The 15,981-nt window shown below is 29.9% G+C and overlaps 1 protein-coding gene across 2 annotated transcripts in view; it reads left to right on the top strand.

Moving 5' to 3' along the window:
- Positions 1–11,933, top strand: part of LOC125065075 (acetylcholinesterase-like) — a 61,461-nt gene extending 49,528 nt beyond the window's left edge. For both annotated transcript variants that reach the window (XM_047672480.1, XM_047672479.1), the window contains exons 5-7: positions 6,312–6,475; positions 8,525–8,682; positions 9,957–11,933. In XM_047672480.1, coding sequence (XP_047528436.1) covers positions 6,312–6,475; positions 8,525–8,682; positions 9,957–10,069 — 435 coding nt within the window. In that variant the 3' untranslated portion in view covers positions 10,070–11,933. The remainder of the gene's footprint in view (positions 1–6,311; positions 6,476–8,524; positions 8,683–9,956) is intronic.
- The last annotated feature ends 4,048 nt before the right edge of the window (positions 11,934–15,981 follow it).

Below are 15,981 nucleotides of genomic sequence, written 5' to 3'. Positions count from 1 at the left end.
AAAAATCAGCGTAAAATTAACATCAAAATTGAACACAATAACAGCCTTGTCATTTTAAATTGATCGAATGCTGCAGATCCAACTGCAGAACAACTTATCGAGGAAGTAGCGACTTCACCTTTCAACATAATATACTTTCAAAATGTCATTTTTAAAATGCTTTTAAGAATATACTTAAATTAATAAGTTCCTACTACATCAAGTGTTTGCTGTTCAGCAGCAAAAAAGTCGTTTCAAGCACTTAATCTAGGCATCGTTGATGTTTTTTTTTTCAAATGAAAAATATTATAACGGGAAGAAAACAAGACAAAGATTTCTTTTAAGAGATTTTTAATAATTAAAACTAAGCTAACAAAGTATGCATTAAAATGTCAGCAACAGCCTCGCCTCGCCTGTGTTGCTTTCTTGTGTAAAATTAAAAGTGTCCACAGAGAAATATGTAACGCAAACACTTCATTAAAACATAACGATGTTACTGTAGTGTATTGTTCCTCATTGTACTTCTTCACAAAAGAGAGAGAACACGAAAGAACATTGAATTACCGTGTGAAAAATGTTTCCAGTCTTTGTGATTGCTTAACCTTGGTTTATTGAATTTGTTTTGAGGAATACTGGAGGAAATTCGAAGCATTTAACGTATTTGCTCTAATTAGCTACCGGCAGCCTCCTGCTTTTGAAAATAATAATGGTGCGTTATTTGGTTTGGCGCATTTGCCTCAGTCTTGGCTCTTTACATACGTATAGTAGCAACGAATTTAAATAATCGTTTTATATAAATAAATCTTCATTATGAAGGTCACAGGAGTAAACGCCACGAGGAATATTTGTTGTTATCAAAGATTATTAAGTCTTTGCGTCATTCAACTGCAAGTCTAGCACTGTCAATAAATTGTTCGCAAATCGCCTTGGGTACTCTTATATACGTCTTTTGTTGTCTAATCTTAAAAGTCGATTTGAATATGAGTACGTACTGCATACATTTGTTTTTTTTTTTATTTCAATGGAGATTCAGATAGAGTTTATTGATACCGATACTCGACCCCTTTCTGGGAAGGTTTCCCTTACTGGTAAGGTTTATGCGAGGCGAGGTGAAAATTTGTGGCTTTGTTTATTTAAACCTGCCTCTTTTTACTTAGAATTTATTTTAAATTAGTTTTTGACCAATGGCTGAAATTCGTCCATATTCAGTTTTGAAATTGCGAAAAACATAATAAATAAATTTAGCTTCATTCGAAGATTGGTGTTTTTTTTATTTCCAATTTTTTTTTTTATTGACTTACTTTGACCAAAGGATCAGCCCACTGTTTTACGTTTTTACAGTTCGAAAGTATTAATACGAATTTTGTTAGAATTATCTGACAGTCATTCTACAAAATAAGTGGATGAAGCTCATAGGTTCAAACCGGGTCGGGCTTATAAAGAAGTTGTTAGGTTTTTTGTTAAGTTAGTCTCAACTGCACCCCAATGTTTGTAACTTGACAGTGTCTCTATCAACGCCTTCATATACATACTTAAGAAGAAGGGCGAAATCTGTCGAGGTTGATTTTTTCAATTGTTGAATTGTTTAATTAAAAATACGTAACCAAAATAATTATATAAAATGAAATTTTCCTATGAAATATAATATTATAGACGCATGTATTTTTATATAACAGGATAAGCAATTTTCAAAAAACTGGTCATGATATGTCTTTTTAAATTAGTATGACAATACTAGCTGATGATCGGAAATTAAATCGGACGTATGTAGTCAGTATTTTGAAGCTATTATTCCGATAAAGTGGAACGTCACTAGGGAATTAATTTCAAACTTCAATGGCTTTCATTTGAATGGAGTCATTGGATTATATTACAGTGGAATTGGATAAATATTGGAGCAGAATTGAACTTAAAATAGTTAGTCTGTAGTTTAGTTGCCATTTCGGTTTTGGTTACGAAGTTTTATTGCACTCGTGGAACATTGCGATTTGCGATTTTGATAACTTAGTTAAATGTTTCGAAACAAAAATTTGGATAATCGTTCAAATGTTTGAAAAAATTGGTAACCTACCATTTTTTTAACTACCTTTGAGATTGAGATTTTCATGCAAAATTTTGTTTATAAACTCATATTTTCTTAAACTCACGTATTAAACCTATTTTTGTATATATAAGTGTTAAACAACTAGAAGTTAATATTTTCTTAAGATATTTTCCGATCTTGTTTTAAAGCAACTTAAATAAACAATGTAACTATGTCCATGCACCTCGATACCTAGGTATTATGTATATGACAATGTCAGCTACATAATAGTTTTCCTTATAATTCTAACGCAATTATGCATATATATAGCATTTATTTTAAAATCTTACTACATAACGATACACGATGTAAATGCAGTTTGTGGATTCTGTTGTCAACAAAATCGCTATCGCTAAACTAAATTGCAATCTAGTTTAATCTATAAAATTTAAAAAAAACCCTTTATTTTATTCAAAAAAAGCTAGTTCTCAAAAGTTTGACAGCATTCAAATTATCAACTTTAGTTAAGTGACCGATTAGGTCGATCAATTCTTTGCTTTAAGTTGTGCCAAAAGGCGAAATTAAACAAAATCGTAAACTCCGAGGTCAACTTATGAACATCAAACAAAAATTAGTGAATTTTAATAGTCTCATGAATACATCGCGACTGAAGCGAAACTTAGATGTTTAAAGTTGTGTGCCACGACAAAAGATAATAAAATATGTATCAGGATATTACGGCACTGGCTTCAACGGGAAAGGAATAAAAAGGCATTCTTGCAACGAAGGTTTAAGTGATATTTACTCATGGGACGCTTACTTTTAAAATATATAAGTAGATTATAGACACTTTATGCCTTGTACGAGTAAAATTTTGTAGAACTAGCACATATACTGTTTATCCTAGAAAAATGTATCTAGCATCTGCATATAGCTCACACGTGGGCGACGCTATAACTCGAAAATTAAGGTGTTTTATTGCTTTACACTTGAAATCATGAAAAACTTATAGATAATACCGATAGTGATAAGCATAATTGGAACAAAAGCTAGAACAAATCCTGCCCGATGTCATCGTGCAAAATGACAGCGTTTGCTAAGTATAAGAAATGAAAACAAGCCATTCGGCACCCCGAATGATTTTAAAAACTAGCTATCTGAACATGTTATCATAGTGGACTCTTTTAGTCGGATATATAGTCGGAGACTATACCCGGGACCAACAGCTGAACGTGAATTCTGAGGCCCGGGAATGTATCTTTGAGGTGTAACTAATATACATATATACATTTCATAGAACCGATTTAAGCCCCGATACCTCTGAATCTCCAGCGATACGAGCTAACTACTAAACTTCGTTTTTTATTCATATCATGAGATTTTTGTACACAAATAATGTATGACTTTATTACAAGAAAAAAGAAATATTGGATTAAATTCGCAAATTATATGTTAAATATTTGCCTAATTATATCGTTTATAAATTATCTCAATAAATCACGTTATTATTCCTAACTATAATGACCGTTTGAAAATCCAAAATTGATGTTAAAGGAATTTGAAAGTCGACCTATATATTCAGAATAAATGGGATAAATGGTACGCTATAAATCAGGAAGTTAAGTAGGGGCCGATTTGTCGACTCACGCTTTGACAGACGAACGATAACGGAATATAAGTAGGTCAATATCTTGACCATTATGTAGTTTCAATATCATTATTGGTTTTTGTTAAACATAGTAGTTATTGCAATGTGGAACAGCAGTCAACCTTCTTCTAGTAAATAATAAACAAACGATAAACGTCCCACTTCTGGGATACCTCACTATTTCAATGCGATGTTTTCCTTTATCGAGCACGAGATTAAATACGTACTTATCCCGTGTAATTCACTCGTGTTGCCCGGGCGTGAACTCGCAAACATCGGTTTAAATTCGCGTGCTCTACAACCACTGAGCCATCTCGGTTATCTTCCGTTTTTTTTTTGTAAATTACATATAATTTCGCATTTTCTTGACTTCATATTAAAAGCATTAATTGCTTAAATTTAAAAGCGTGCTTGAAATAAAGTACGATACACTTAGTATTGTATTTCATTGCAGTTATATAATAATAATTGGCGTCTTGTCATTGCTTTGCATGCAATCACCTGAACGAAAATATAATAAGTACTGAAATGTAATTTGAAAATACAAAGACGATAATCGATCGAGTAGTTTTTGAAATAAGCAAAGAGACTATTTTAAGTAATTAACTTGCGACTTTGTAATATTCAGTTACAGTCTATACATAAACCAAAATTAAAAAAAAATAATAAACCATTACCTATTTGTTCGTTACGCAACATTAACGAAAATTATAGATATTGTACAAATAATACAGTATTACATCGGTAGCAATTAAATAATATATTAACAATTAATCAAAAAAAAAAGTTTTATACTTCATGGAATTAAAACAAAAAACGAAACAAACAATTTGTTTTATTTGATGGATTCTTTAAAACTGTTAACTAAGGTATCCCTACATGACTAATAAAATTAATTCTGCATTGTCAGACGTATCTGAGACCCAAAGGTCACAGATTAACGAGAGCTATTTTCGGCTGTGACCTGCTACCGTTTATATTTATGCCTTTCAGTGCAATTTGCTTCACTAATACATACTAATGAACTAGTTCCGTTTCGGTTCACATTTTAATTTGATAAAAACCGCTCACCACATCTTAGCCCAACTTTATGAACTTTGCGATACGACTGTTTAATTAAAGAATGCATTCCCTCTATGATCTTTGACTGGACATTTGAAAGAAGATACAGGATTGTTTAAATCCCTAAATAAAACTCACATGCATTTGTGTATAAATTTAATATGTTTTTGTGTTTAAGTTATTCAAATTTGAACATCGTAATACTTAAATGTCAATTTTCTTGTTATTTTTATAAATAACCAGGCTATCTGACCGACTTCGGAGGGGTGGAATGAGATAGTAGGGGTCCAATAAGATACATTTTTTTTATGGCATTGCTTGGCGGACTAGCATATGTTGTTAGCAGAATTTTCTTAACTTTATCACAATCGGATCAATGGTTTAACTACGCTATGTGGACGCTTAGAAGCAGTGGCGTAGCTAGGTGGGTAAGGGCCCCGGTGCATAGAAAAAGAATCGTGCCCTTGCCCCCTCTTCAAGGTATATTGGCCTTCAAAATTATAGATAGGAATAAGAATAGGATACAGGATACAGTGAGTTGAACATATCATTAGTAAATTAAATCCATACTTCATCTCTATTCAGGGCTCTTTCCATAGCTTAGGTTAGAGGGCCCCCAGAGCTCAGGGGCCCTGGTGCACTGCACCACCTGGCCCTACGATAGCTACGCCACTGCTTAGAAGATATTAAAAAAGGTAGTAAAACAACAAACAACAGTAATTTTCTTTGAAATAAATTACAAATCAAGAAAACACTGCAATAGCTTGGCTTTATGAACAAAGCACAAAGTCATTTTAATAAAATAAACAATGAAACGTTACCAAAATGTTTGTGTACTTCCCAAAGTTATATTACTCTCATTTGAATCTGATAAGGACGGTTATTAGAATTGAATTCAAACTTTATAGTGTAGGCGTTTATTTTGACTTCAGTCAACTAAAGTGAGTGGGTTGTATTATTTTAACTAAGTCACATATACACTCCCCCACGGGTTTGACATTTCGTATTAAAATGTGAACATAACCGTTGGATTGACTTTGTTTACCTCGCATATATTATGTAAGTACATTTAGTTACTTCGAACGACATAAACAAATATAATATAATAATACAAATCATAAATTACCGTTGAATTAAATAAAATGAAACTAAAATAATATAATAAATTTAATGAATATGATATGATAATTTTACTTAAAATAAGAAGACTTAGTCCGAAATAACCCAAAATACGAAATAGTCCACTAACAGATCTGGAAATGTGTGTTAAACTTTTACGGCTACACCACTGAACTGAAGTTGATGAAAGTTGAACCTCAAATACGAAATTATAATCCATTTTACAAATGCCCCCCGAGGGAGTGAAGTTGGGGATAAAAAATAGTAGAGCCCCGTACTGTGTTGCCTTACTTTGTCAAGGCGTGAACGTGTCTTGGGTACATACAATGTTTAGGTTATTCTATACAAAACACAAGCAAAACATCATTATATTAAATTATCATTAAATTCATGAATAAATGGTTCAAATGGATATTAATGGAAATTTATATTTTCATCCTTACTTATGTATATAAAACACAAATACCTTTTTTATTTCAGCGTACAAGCACGAGCCTCTGGGGTGAATGGATGGGCGTGATGCATGGCGACGAAATGGAGTACGTCTTCGGACACCCTCTCAACATGTCCCTTCAGTACCACACCCGGGAACGAGATCTGGCCGCTCACATCATGCAGTCTTTCACACGATTCGCTTTAACCGGGTAAGTTTAATTTGTTAGACTGTCTGCCTTTTTTTTTTGTTTAACGAGGAGGAAATGCATTTACGCATGCCGCCCGGTCGGGGGACCGGGACGGGTATGTGGGACTCAACCGGGAACTAATGCCCCGTGCCAGGGCACGCTAGTGCTAATGCCCTGTCCTACCCACTAAAACCATCCTCGGGTTTCCACCATGCCGCCGAGTGGTGAGGCCACGGGATCGCCAAGGGCAAAGACTGTCTGCCAGCTTGATACTCGTTGGAACGATAGTATTACTTATCAGAAATTGATTTAATATACAGATAGTTGTGGCTCTTAGTATCTGAGAAAATAGTTATGATAGTCTATTGTTTGTAAATTTATTCTGTGTTTCAAGATGCCGATATATATAGAAATATATTTTTTTATTCACGCCCCCACAAATTGAAGACGACATTTTAACGCCTACAGCATGATATCTTTCATTAGATTCACTTTAACTGAGTCGAACGACTGGGCCGTATAAAACTTAATATTATTATCTATTATATAATCATTGTCATCATAAATAAAATTATTTACGCTTGTACCATAATTTACAAATTTCTATACGGATTTCTTATACGAGCTATTTTCCAAGTTATATTTACAAACACAGAGAAGCGCTATTATACTTTTTTTTAAATAATTTCATATGAAAAATTGGTATATAAAAAAATCTAGTTGGTATTATAACAAGAAAATTCTTTCAAATTAGTTATCGCTCGCAGTTTCAAATGCCTTTTACGGGTTGGTCATTAGGCGATAATCACAAAAAAGTAGCCTATGTTCTTCCTTGGAGTTTAAGCTCGCTTTATATCAAATTTAATCAAATTCGGTTCAGTGCAACAGCAACAGATAGACAGACATAGTTCCTTTATAATATTGGTATTGATAAAACTTATTACAACTAAGCTTACTATAATAACTAAGCTACTAACCTTTTGAAATAAATAAACGGCGTAACATAATAGTTACGCTTTAAATGCGTAAACCAAGGGCCAATCTACTTGGTTTGTAGTGTCTGACGTCCAATTAATGCAACTAGAACATGAGACGGAGATAAATGTGTACGGGAAACGCAGACGCGTTTTGACTGCCCCTGTCATACGATCTCTCGCCTGTATCGGTTAAATTAGCGTTAATGTCACTTTGAATGTATAATCAAAGTGACATTAACGCTAAAATTAACAGAACTTATATGTCATGCCGTAGAAGCAACAGCATAATATAATTAATCAAGGAATTATTCCAAAATATGTTTTAATTATTTTTTATTTTTAGAAATATATTTTGTTGTATAAAATGTTATTATAATTTTATTTTCGTATTTAAAAGATAATATTATATACTTCAATATAAAATGTATAAGTATTCATTAATATTTAGTATATTTATTGTTGTATCTATATTTTCGGTCATAAATATTTTATTTTGAAATTTTTTTCTTGTTATATATTTTCAATAACAAAAAATGTTCCGTACACTTAGATTGGTTGCAAATTTAATACGTGATATGAAATATTATATCGAAAACGTCCTCAATTTTGCAGAACTTTTGGAATTTTTTTCACGACCATACAGCAAAAATTAATTTAATTGCAATTTTAACAATGTTCCGGACTGCGGACAAGGTTGCAAAATGAGATTTATTGTCGTCCCAATGTACCATTCACTTGACCGAAGTTTGAAAACTTTTGGAATTATAATTAAATTTTCGATTTCGAATGTCAATAATGACAGGACTATTAATTTTACATACCTACTTAAAATTTATCTAGGGTTTTTGTGATGACTGTTTCTTATTTATTTTATATACATATATTTTGTGAATAACTTTTTGTTATTTATATATCTTAAGTTTACAAATATATGTAATAAAAAAAATAACATTATTAAAACAATGATGTTTGCGATTACATTTAATATATCAACGAAATTAACAAGACATTAAAGGTAATGAGTCGATTACTTCATACAATATAACAGGTTTCTCTCAGAGTTGTTGTAGTAAATAGTATTATAATATTGCAGGAAACCGCACAAGCCCGACGAGAAATGGCCGTTGTACTCGCGGTCGTCGCCCCACTACTATACGTATACAGCTGACGGTCCAAGCGGCCCGGCCGGACCACGCGGACCCCGAGCCTCCGCCTGCGCTTTCTGGAACGACTTCCTGAACAAGCTTAATGGTAATAATGCAGCTTGGAATTGATAAATTCGATAGAGATAATGTTAGGGCAAGTTTTCGCTATACGATTTTTGTTACAACTATCATTTTATTGAGTTTATTTACTAATTTATAATATAAAGTTTAGACAACAGCGTTTATTATTTTGTTTTAATACTAATTTCGTTTTATTAAGGAATGAAATATTTACTAGCCTTTATAATTGTTCTTTTGTTATAAATTTTAATTAAATGTTAAAGAAAAACATACAAATAAAATAAAATAATCAGTGGTCATAAAACTAAAAGCTACAAGTCTAGAAGAAATAATAGAAATGTTAATTATTATTTTTAATTGTTTTAATTTATATTAAATTCATACCTTTAGCTATAAATATTGTTCAGGCGGTGCTTAGTAAATCAATGCTATTTTCTTTATTTTAATTTCAATGAAAACGGAAAGGGTTTTATCAATACTTAACTTAAAACACGCAATAAACTTTTATTGAACCACCTTATTTGTATAACAATTAACATATAGCCTTAAATATATACAAATATGCATTAAAAATAGTTACTGTACGAATCCTGATAGCGTGGAACGGTGACAAGAATGCTAGCAGCATTTCCCCGTTGAATCGCAATTTCGATCTCAACATTATAAAAGGTCGTATCTTCAATAGTTAATATAAATTCTTCAAAGGCACAGAACCGGTCGACGACATAAAATTGTCGGTACGAACTTTTTTTTGCTGTGCCGAAATTACTGAGTCTGTGATGTTAAGTAAAAACGTATAATTTCGATTCTTCGCTAAACCAGTTCGAAGCTTAAATTTTAAATAACATTGAATCGACCTTTGAGTGTATAAGTTTTTATTTAAGTACAACATTATTTTGGTATTCAATTCGACTTCAATCAAATAATGAGTATATTTGAATTATATATAAAATGATTCAACTTCTATTATTAAGACATTTAAAACTTATTACCAAAAAATATTGATTAAGCTGCTTATTACTTGATAATAAAAAAACTGTGAATATGTTATATTAACATATTTGTTTGTTTACATGCGAGTAAATAACAACTATTCGTATTTAATAAACGCTATGTAAATTGATGAAAAAGATTCACTACTAAGTTTCTTGAAGGTTCTCTGTCAAATCTACTTAGTTTTCTGAATATCTCTTTCAAATCTAGTAGTTAGTAACATGACGATTCAAAAATACTTTTATAGATATTTACTATGATATTTTGATGTAATTATACCCTAACAATATGATATTATTTTTTCAGAATTGGAACATGTTCCATGTGATGGTGCCGTAACCGGGCCCTATTCGAGCGTCGCTGGTACCACGTTACCCATCATCCTGCTCACTGCTCTGGCGACGACGGTGGCTCTATAAATTAATCTATCACAGATCGCACGTTAATGTAAAACGTTATTTAAAAGCAAACATTGGAGATCACATAATATCGCTTAGACTTAAGTTACTTCTAACGCATCAAAACAATTGACATTCTTAAAACAATTTGCAGAATTATTTAATTACCTGTACTGTTAATTTTAGTTTCCTTCCACGGTCCAGTTGAAACAGGCTAATATTTAATTGTAAGAAATAAAAAAGATAATTTTATAATCTCTGTATTTACTTATGTAAGAGAATGGAGTAGCCGCTTATGTGATTAGTTTTCACGATGTTCCTCTACCTAGTAGATTTGTAGATCCTTGGATATATGTTTAGTTCTTGGTCAAATATTATTGAGACCGGTTAAGTGTGTGTTAGTTTTATTAGAAAAAAAAAAAATTTTTACACATCGGCTTTAATTGTTGAAGCGTTGCTCAGCTTTAACATAACATTGAAGCTATCACAATACATATCAATGTGTGCCTCTGCTTTAATAGCAAACGATACATATCTATATTAGAGCGAAATTTTAGAATATTATATTATATGTATAGAAGTGTGTACGATGTGAGACGAATTTTTAACAATATATTTACTATTTAGGACGCTATCGGCTCGTACCACTTGAGTATCTTATGAAATCCAATTCTTATGACTTCATACAAATAATACTATATTTTGTAAATAACCCTTCTTACATTTAGGACGCGATATCCCGATAAACTTTTAAATATTATAAAACTTTTCTATGTACCAATAATGGGACGTATATATAGTACCTTAGTAATCGTTAATAATATACTAAATCACATGGTAAATGGATATCAAAATAAACGCTGTGCAAATTAGTATATGTAGTAACAGATCTAATTGTATCTTATCGTGGTATTATTTATAAATATAAAACATTTATATTCCCAACAATATTATATATAGAATGTTATGTATACCTTTTTATTAAATTTCAACTTTTTTTTTTATATACAATAACTAATAATGGCATTGAACGTATTTTTCCGTCAAAGTGACGTAATCAGCATGAAAATGCTTTAAAATGAAATCATCTTATGAATTTAATAAAATTTTAAACATGGTATTTGTAAAATGAAAAACATTAGCGATAATAAATATTTATATGTGGTTGTCAATTAAACTTGAACGATTTTAATATGTATTGTATTATATATATATTATATGAATGGTTTTACACACAAATGAATTGTGCCATTTACCCTAACCGCACATTGATTATTTCATTCACAGTTTAGTCGATTTCCAAATGTGATTCAATACGGAAATATCGCTCGATAACGTCTAAACTATAGGTCGATAGAAAAATCTTTAATGTGCGCTCAAAATTAGTATTGCCATCAATTTATTCAACTGTAATATTCGTACTAAATGTCGCTGTTAGTTAATATATGGTAGTGATCACTTTAGTATACACTAAATTGTTATAACTAAGAATTTATAAGCACGTAGTGTTAATTTACACAGGCATCTGTCCAACACTAAATAGGTACTTCAAGGGATGTTATCCTTCTCAATTTATACACAGTTCAGATAAATGACGCACTATCTTGCTTTTTCGTCGAATTAAGCACAATTTGAGAAGTTGTATGGGATAGCTTTAATTAGTTAAAAATAAGATGTAAAGTGATAAATGAAATATAATATTTAGCGATAACCGGAATCATTAGAAAAATAGATTTTAGAAGGTTCTAGGCGATTACGTTTAGCATGCTTTGAATGGAACAGCGATTGATTTAAAAATATTCATTGAAAAAATAATAAAAACAGTTGCGATATAGAAACTCATTTCCAAAATTAAATTCCAATTTTGAATATTTAAAACCGTCAGATTTTAAATAAACAAAATAATAACGCCAGGGACGTCCCATGTAAACTTAAAAAAAAAGCAAGTATGTATTCTATCAATGGTTTCATGGTTCCATAGTTTTTTGTTTTTCAATGAACGAATTTAAATGTCATAATAATAGTAATTTGTTTAAATTAACAAAATTTAAAGAGTTCTATAACGTCGTTAGTTTCATTTTATTCGGGCCTAAAACTAAATCTGCGTCTCTAACCACCATTAAAATAATTATCATCCTAATTATTATTAAAGTTGTGAATAATAATTATAATTAATCTTCGTTGATATTTTAAGAAATATATCTGTTAGATTAAATGTGATTTTGATTAGTATCTCGTATTATCGTTTGTATTATATGTTATAATACTATGTTGAAATTGTTCATTAAATAATTATGTTTTCACACAATTTTAGTGGTATTTCCACTTCAGTGTAAAATTTAGACATATTTTAGTATATTATATAAATTTTAAATATAAAAAAAAATATTAAGAATGTTGTAGATAATAAAAATCTCATATAATATTATGACTTATTTCATATAAAATATTTATTTGAATTATAATATATATATATTTTTTTAAATTAAAACATTAATAGTACTGTAATATCAATTAATCATTCTATTTATAAGAGTTCAGATAATCCTTCTTAGTTATTCGAAACATAATCCTCGGTAAATAAATGTGTAGTTCCTTAGAGAAAGTACTCTTTGTTAGAAATTAAATGTTTAAATGTTAATTGTGTAAGCTTTTATGTGTTACGCAAGAATTGATGTTTGATATTGTGTTAGATCGGCTTACGAATAAACTGAGCGCTGCAACTGCAATCTCGAACTAACTGTCACTTTATTGAATATGGACTCGATGACGTTACTATATGATAATTACACAGGATGTTTTATTAACAACGGTATAATATTAAATAATAAAATGTTTTCCTGTAAAAATATTTAGAGCTGTGAAATGAGATTTTTCGTGAACGCAATGATTCGGCATAATGATGATTGAAGTTTAAAATCAAGATAAAAAAAAATGTAATTTAATTTCCGATTTCATTGGTATGTTTTACTATATTTCGGATATATAATATTTGTATATTATCTATGTGGATTTTAAATGCGATTGTACGAGCTTGCTCGTGACAGCACCTGTGACGTTTTATACTCGTAATATTAGAAAAAAATGAAACGATATATCACATAAAAAAAACAGTGAAGTTATTTAAAAAAAAAATTAAAAAGCAATAAAATAAGAACATTATTCAAATTTATTATATAGTAACGCTGTTGAAATAGATTGTATTGATATGTATTATTTTTTTTAAATTTGATTATAAAAATATATAAAATTATACTAATTACTTTCCATGTGATGTATTTATATGGAATTTGATAAGATATGCGAAAGTGAAAAGGAATGCGGCGGAAAAGACTGTCATTACATTATATACGTATCATAAATATTACGATACATTCAAAACACTATGGCATTGACGTTTTCAACGTTTCTTTTTACGCTAAATTTGTACTCAGAAGGTCTATATTGAAATCGGTTTGGTAAAAACATTCCGTTATTTTTTTTTTTAATTTATAAACATGCAAAGAACTTATAAATCAAATAATACTGAATGTTTAAGAAAGATTTGTATAATGACAGAATGTGTAGAGAACATATCGTTTGATTTTCCGACGTTATGTTAATGTAAACTTGTTATATCTAATATAGATCCTTCTTTATTTTTTATGTAAAATTGAACTGTAAATATATATTGTTTAAATTATGATATTACGGCTGATAGACTTAAGACAAATGAGTCATTAAAACTCTTAGTATGTTTGTCAGCTTTACAGGAAAATGTTGAGATGAAAACTTTAAAGAAATACGAGGATCAATAATAAATAACTCTTTCAAATTCATATTTCGAATAGATTTATTATAATTATTAATAATGTATCTTTGTATTCATTTATAATGAACAAAATCGTCAGTGTCAGTATAGACTTGTCTTGTATTAGTTTAGTAGTTTTTACCAGTTACACTAATACAAAGTATTTTTTTAGACGAAATAGAGTCAAAATGATTTTCCGTAAGTTAATCATTGAATAAGCTTCATTGGATAACAACTGATTAACTGACGAAGAATGAAACATTTTATGAATTACGATATACTTAAAATAATAACCTAAGACAATTATAGCGCGATTTAAAGACCTACTAACCCCATCTATTGACGACATTTTACACTAACTGTTTTAATAACATAAACATGTAAAATAATGAAACTATTATATCCAGATCATTAGGTAAATTTCAAAACTATCTAATATAATATAGGCAACCAATCATCTCTCAGCTATCTAATTGTCCGTTCAGAAATGAACTCTGATTCTATCATCCGTAATATCATAATAATATAATTTCGAATGTTATAATATAAATTCAAGTTTACTGTTTCGAAATCTGGTAGGTATTGCTTAAAAATTAGGTGCTATGTAATGTATACATATAGGTGTGCACTTACTCATAAAATACCTATTAAAACTGAAATGCAAATGACATTGACAATATCTGTTAATAATTTTGGATTTCAATATTGTGTGCTACGCTTTAGAAATATCTGTTAAAATAATCATCTATATTTATTTATTAGAACATTTAAAATAATAAATTAAATTAAATCCGATATTATTGTACGTCATGTACAGTGATCTGCAAATAATGTTGCAAATATACTATTTTATTCGGTACAAATTTTACTCGAAGTTTATTTAAAAAAAAAATGAATAATCATTGTTTCTGTAAAATCTGTATTACAAATAAATACACGGTAGAGTTAAAATAAATATTATTCTTGAATTTTAATCATTCATTGCGACTTGAAATACGATTTTCCAGTAAGTTTTCGTGTCCCTAATTTGTGCTAAAATCACATTTACAAAAATAAATCTCATAGCCGTGAAGGAAATCATCGTGAGTAAGCGTGCATGTATTGTAAGAAATTTTGCCAATTTTGAAAATACACCAATAGCAGCGAAGCATTGCGCTGGAATAACTCCTAAGCAATCTCTAAGGTGAGTCAAGATTGGTCAAACTGTGGGTCATTTACGTGCTGTTTTTTTTACTTTATATGGAGATCACTGTACATTGTTATGATGATAAATTTCACTGTAGTAAAGCAAATATTTTTATCTGAATATTTTAGACTATAGTTATAATGGTTTGCTTTAAATATCAAATAACATATCTTTATTCAGACAATTATTCAATAAATTTTAATTAAAATTCTGGTTTCATTTTAAAATTATTTTTATAATTTAGAAAAAAGTACCCTTACAATATCAGAGAAAGAAATATAAATAGTCAAACAGTATTAGATTAATAGTCCTGTCTAGTAACATAGCTATGTATATTAAATTAAAGTACTAAAAATATTGTCTTAAGTATGCTGTTTTACTGTTAATCAAAGATAAGTTCATTACAATTTTTTCAGAATTAATCAGAGAAACTTTTATGAATTTGTACTTTTTTATTTAAAAATTATCGAATCTAGCTTACTATATGTAGGTTCCACCCAAAAAAACCGGCAAGAATAATATTATTTATATTCATTTACGAATATACATTTTAATTGTCATTAACGTGACGAGTGCGTTTTTTTTATGTGCACAATGTCAACGAATGCACATTCATAGATAAAATCTTTATCTCTTTCAAAATAACGTGTGATGCTACTTCGAAAATACTGTTTATGAGATCATGTGGAATCAACAGTTTTATGAGTTTTTTGAAGCCAAAAGCACTTTGTACGTATTTTACCCGGAATACGAGTCTGGAACCTCACGATAGCCCTCCGAAGTACAGCGCTACCTCGCTGTGTTAATAAAGCAAAAATATTTTATAATTACGTATTTATATTCATTTACGAATATACATTTTAATTGTCATTGACGGGACGAGTGCGTTTTGTTACGTCAGTATACGAAAACCTTCTGTTATCAGTTTTATGTAATATAGGTTTAGTTGTTGTTACA

The sequence above is a fragment of the Vanessa atalanta genome, chromosome 7, assembly GCF_905147765.1.
Source record: "Vanessa atalanta chromosome 7, ilVanAtal1.2, whole genome shotgun sequence".
Lineage (NCBI taxonomy): Eukaryota > Metazoa > Arthropoda > Insecta > Lepidoptera > Nymphalidae > Vanessa > Vanessa atalanta.
The sequence above is the reverse complement of the archived record's forward strand: the minus strand, read 5'-3'. Positions and strand labels throughout refer to the sequence as shown.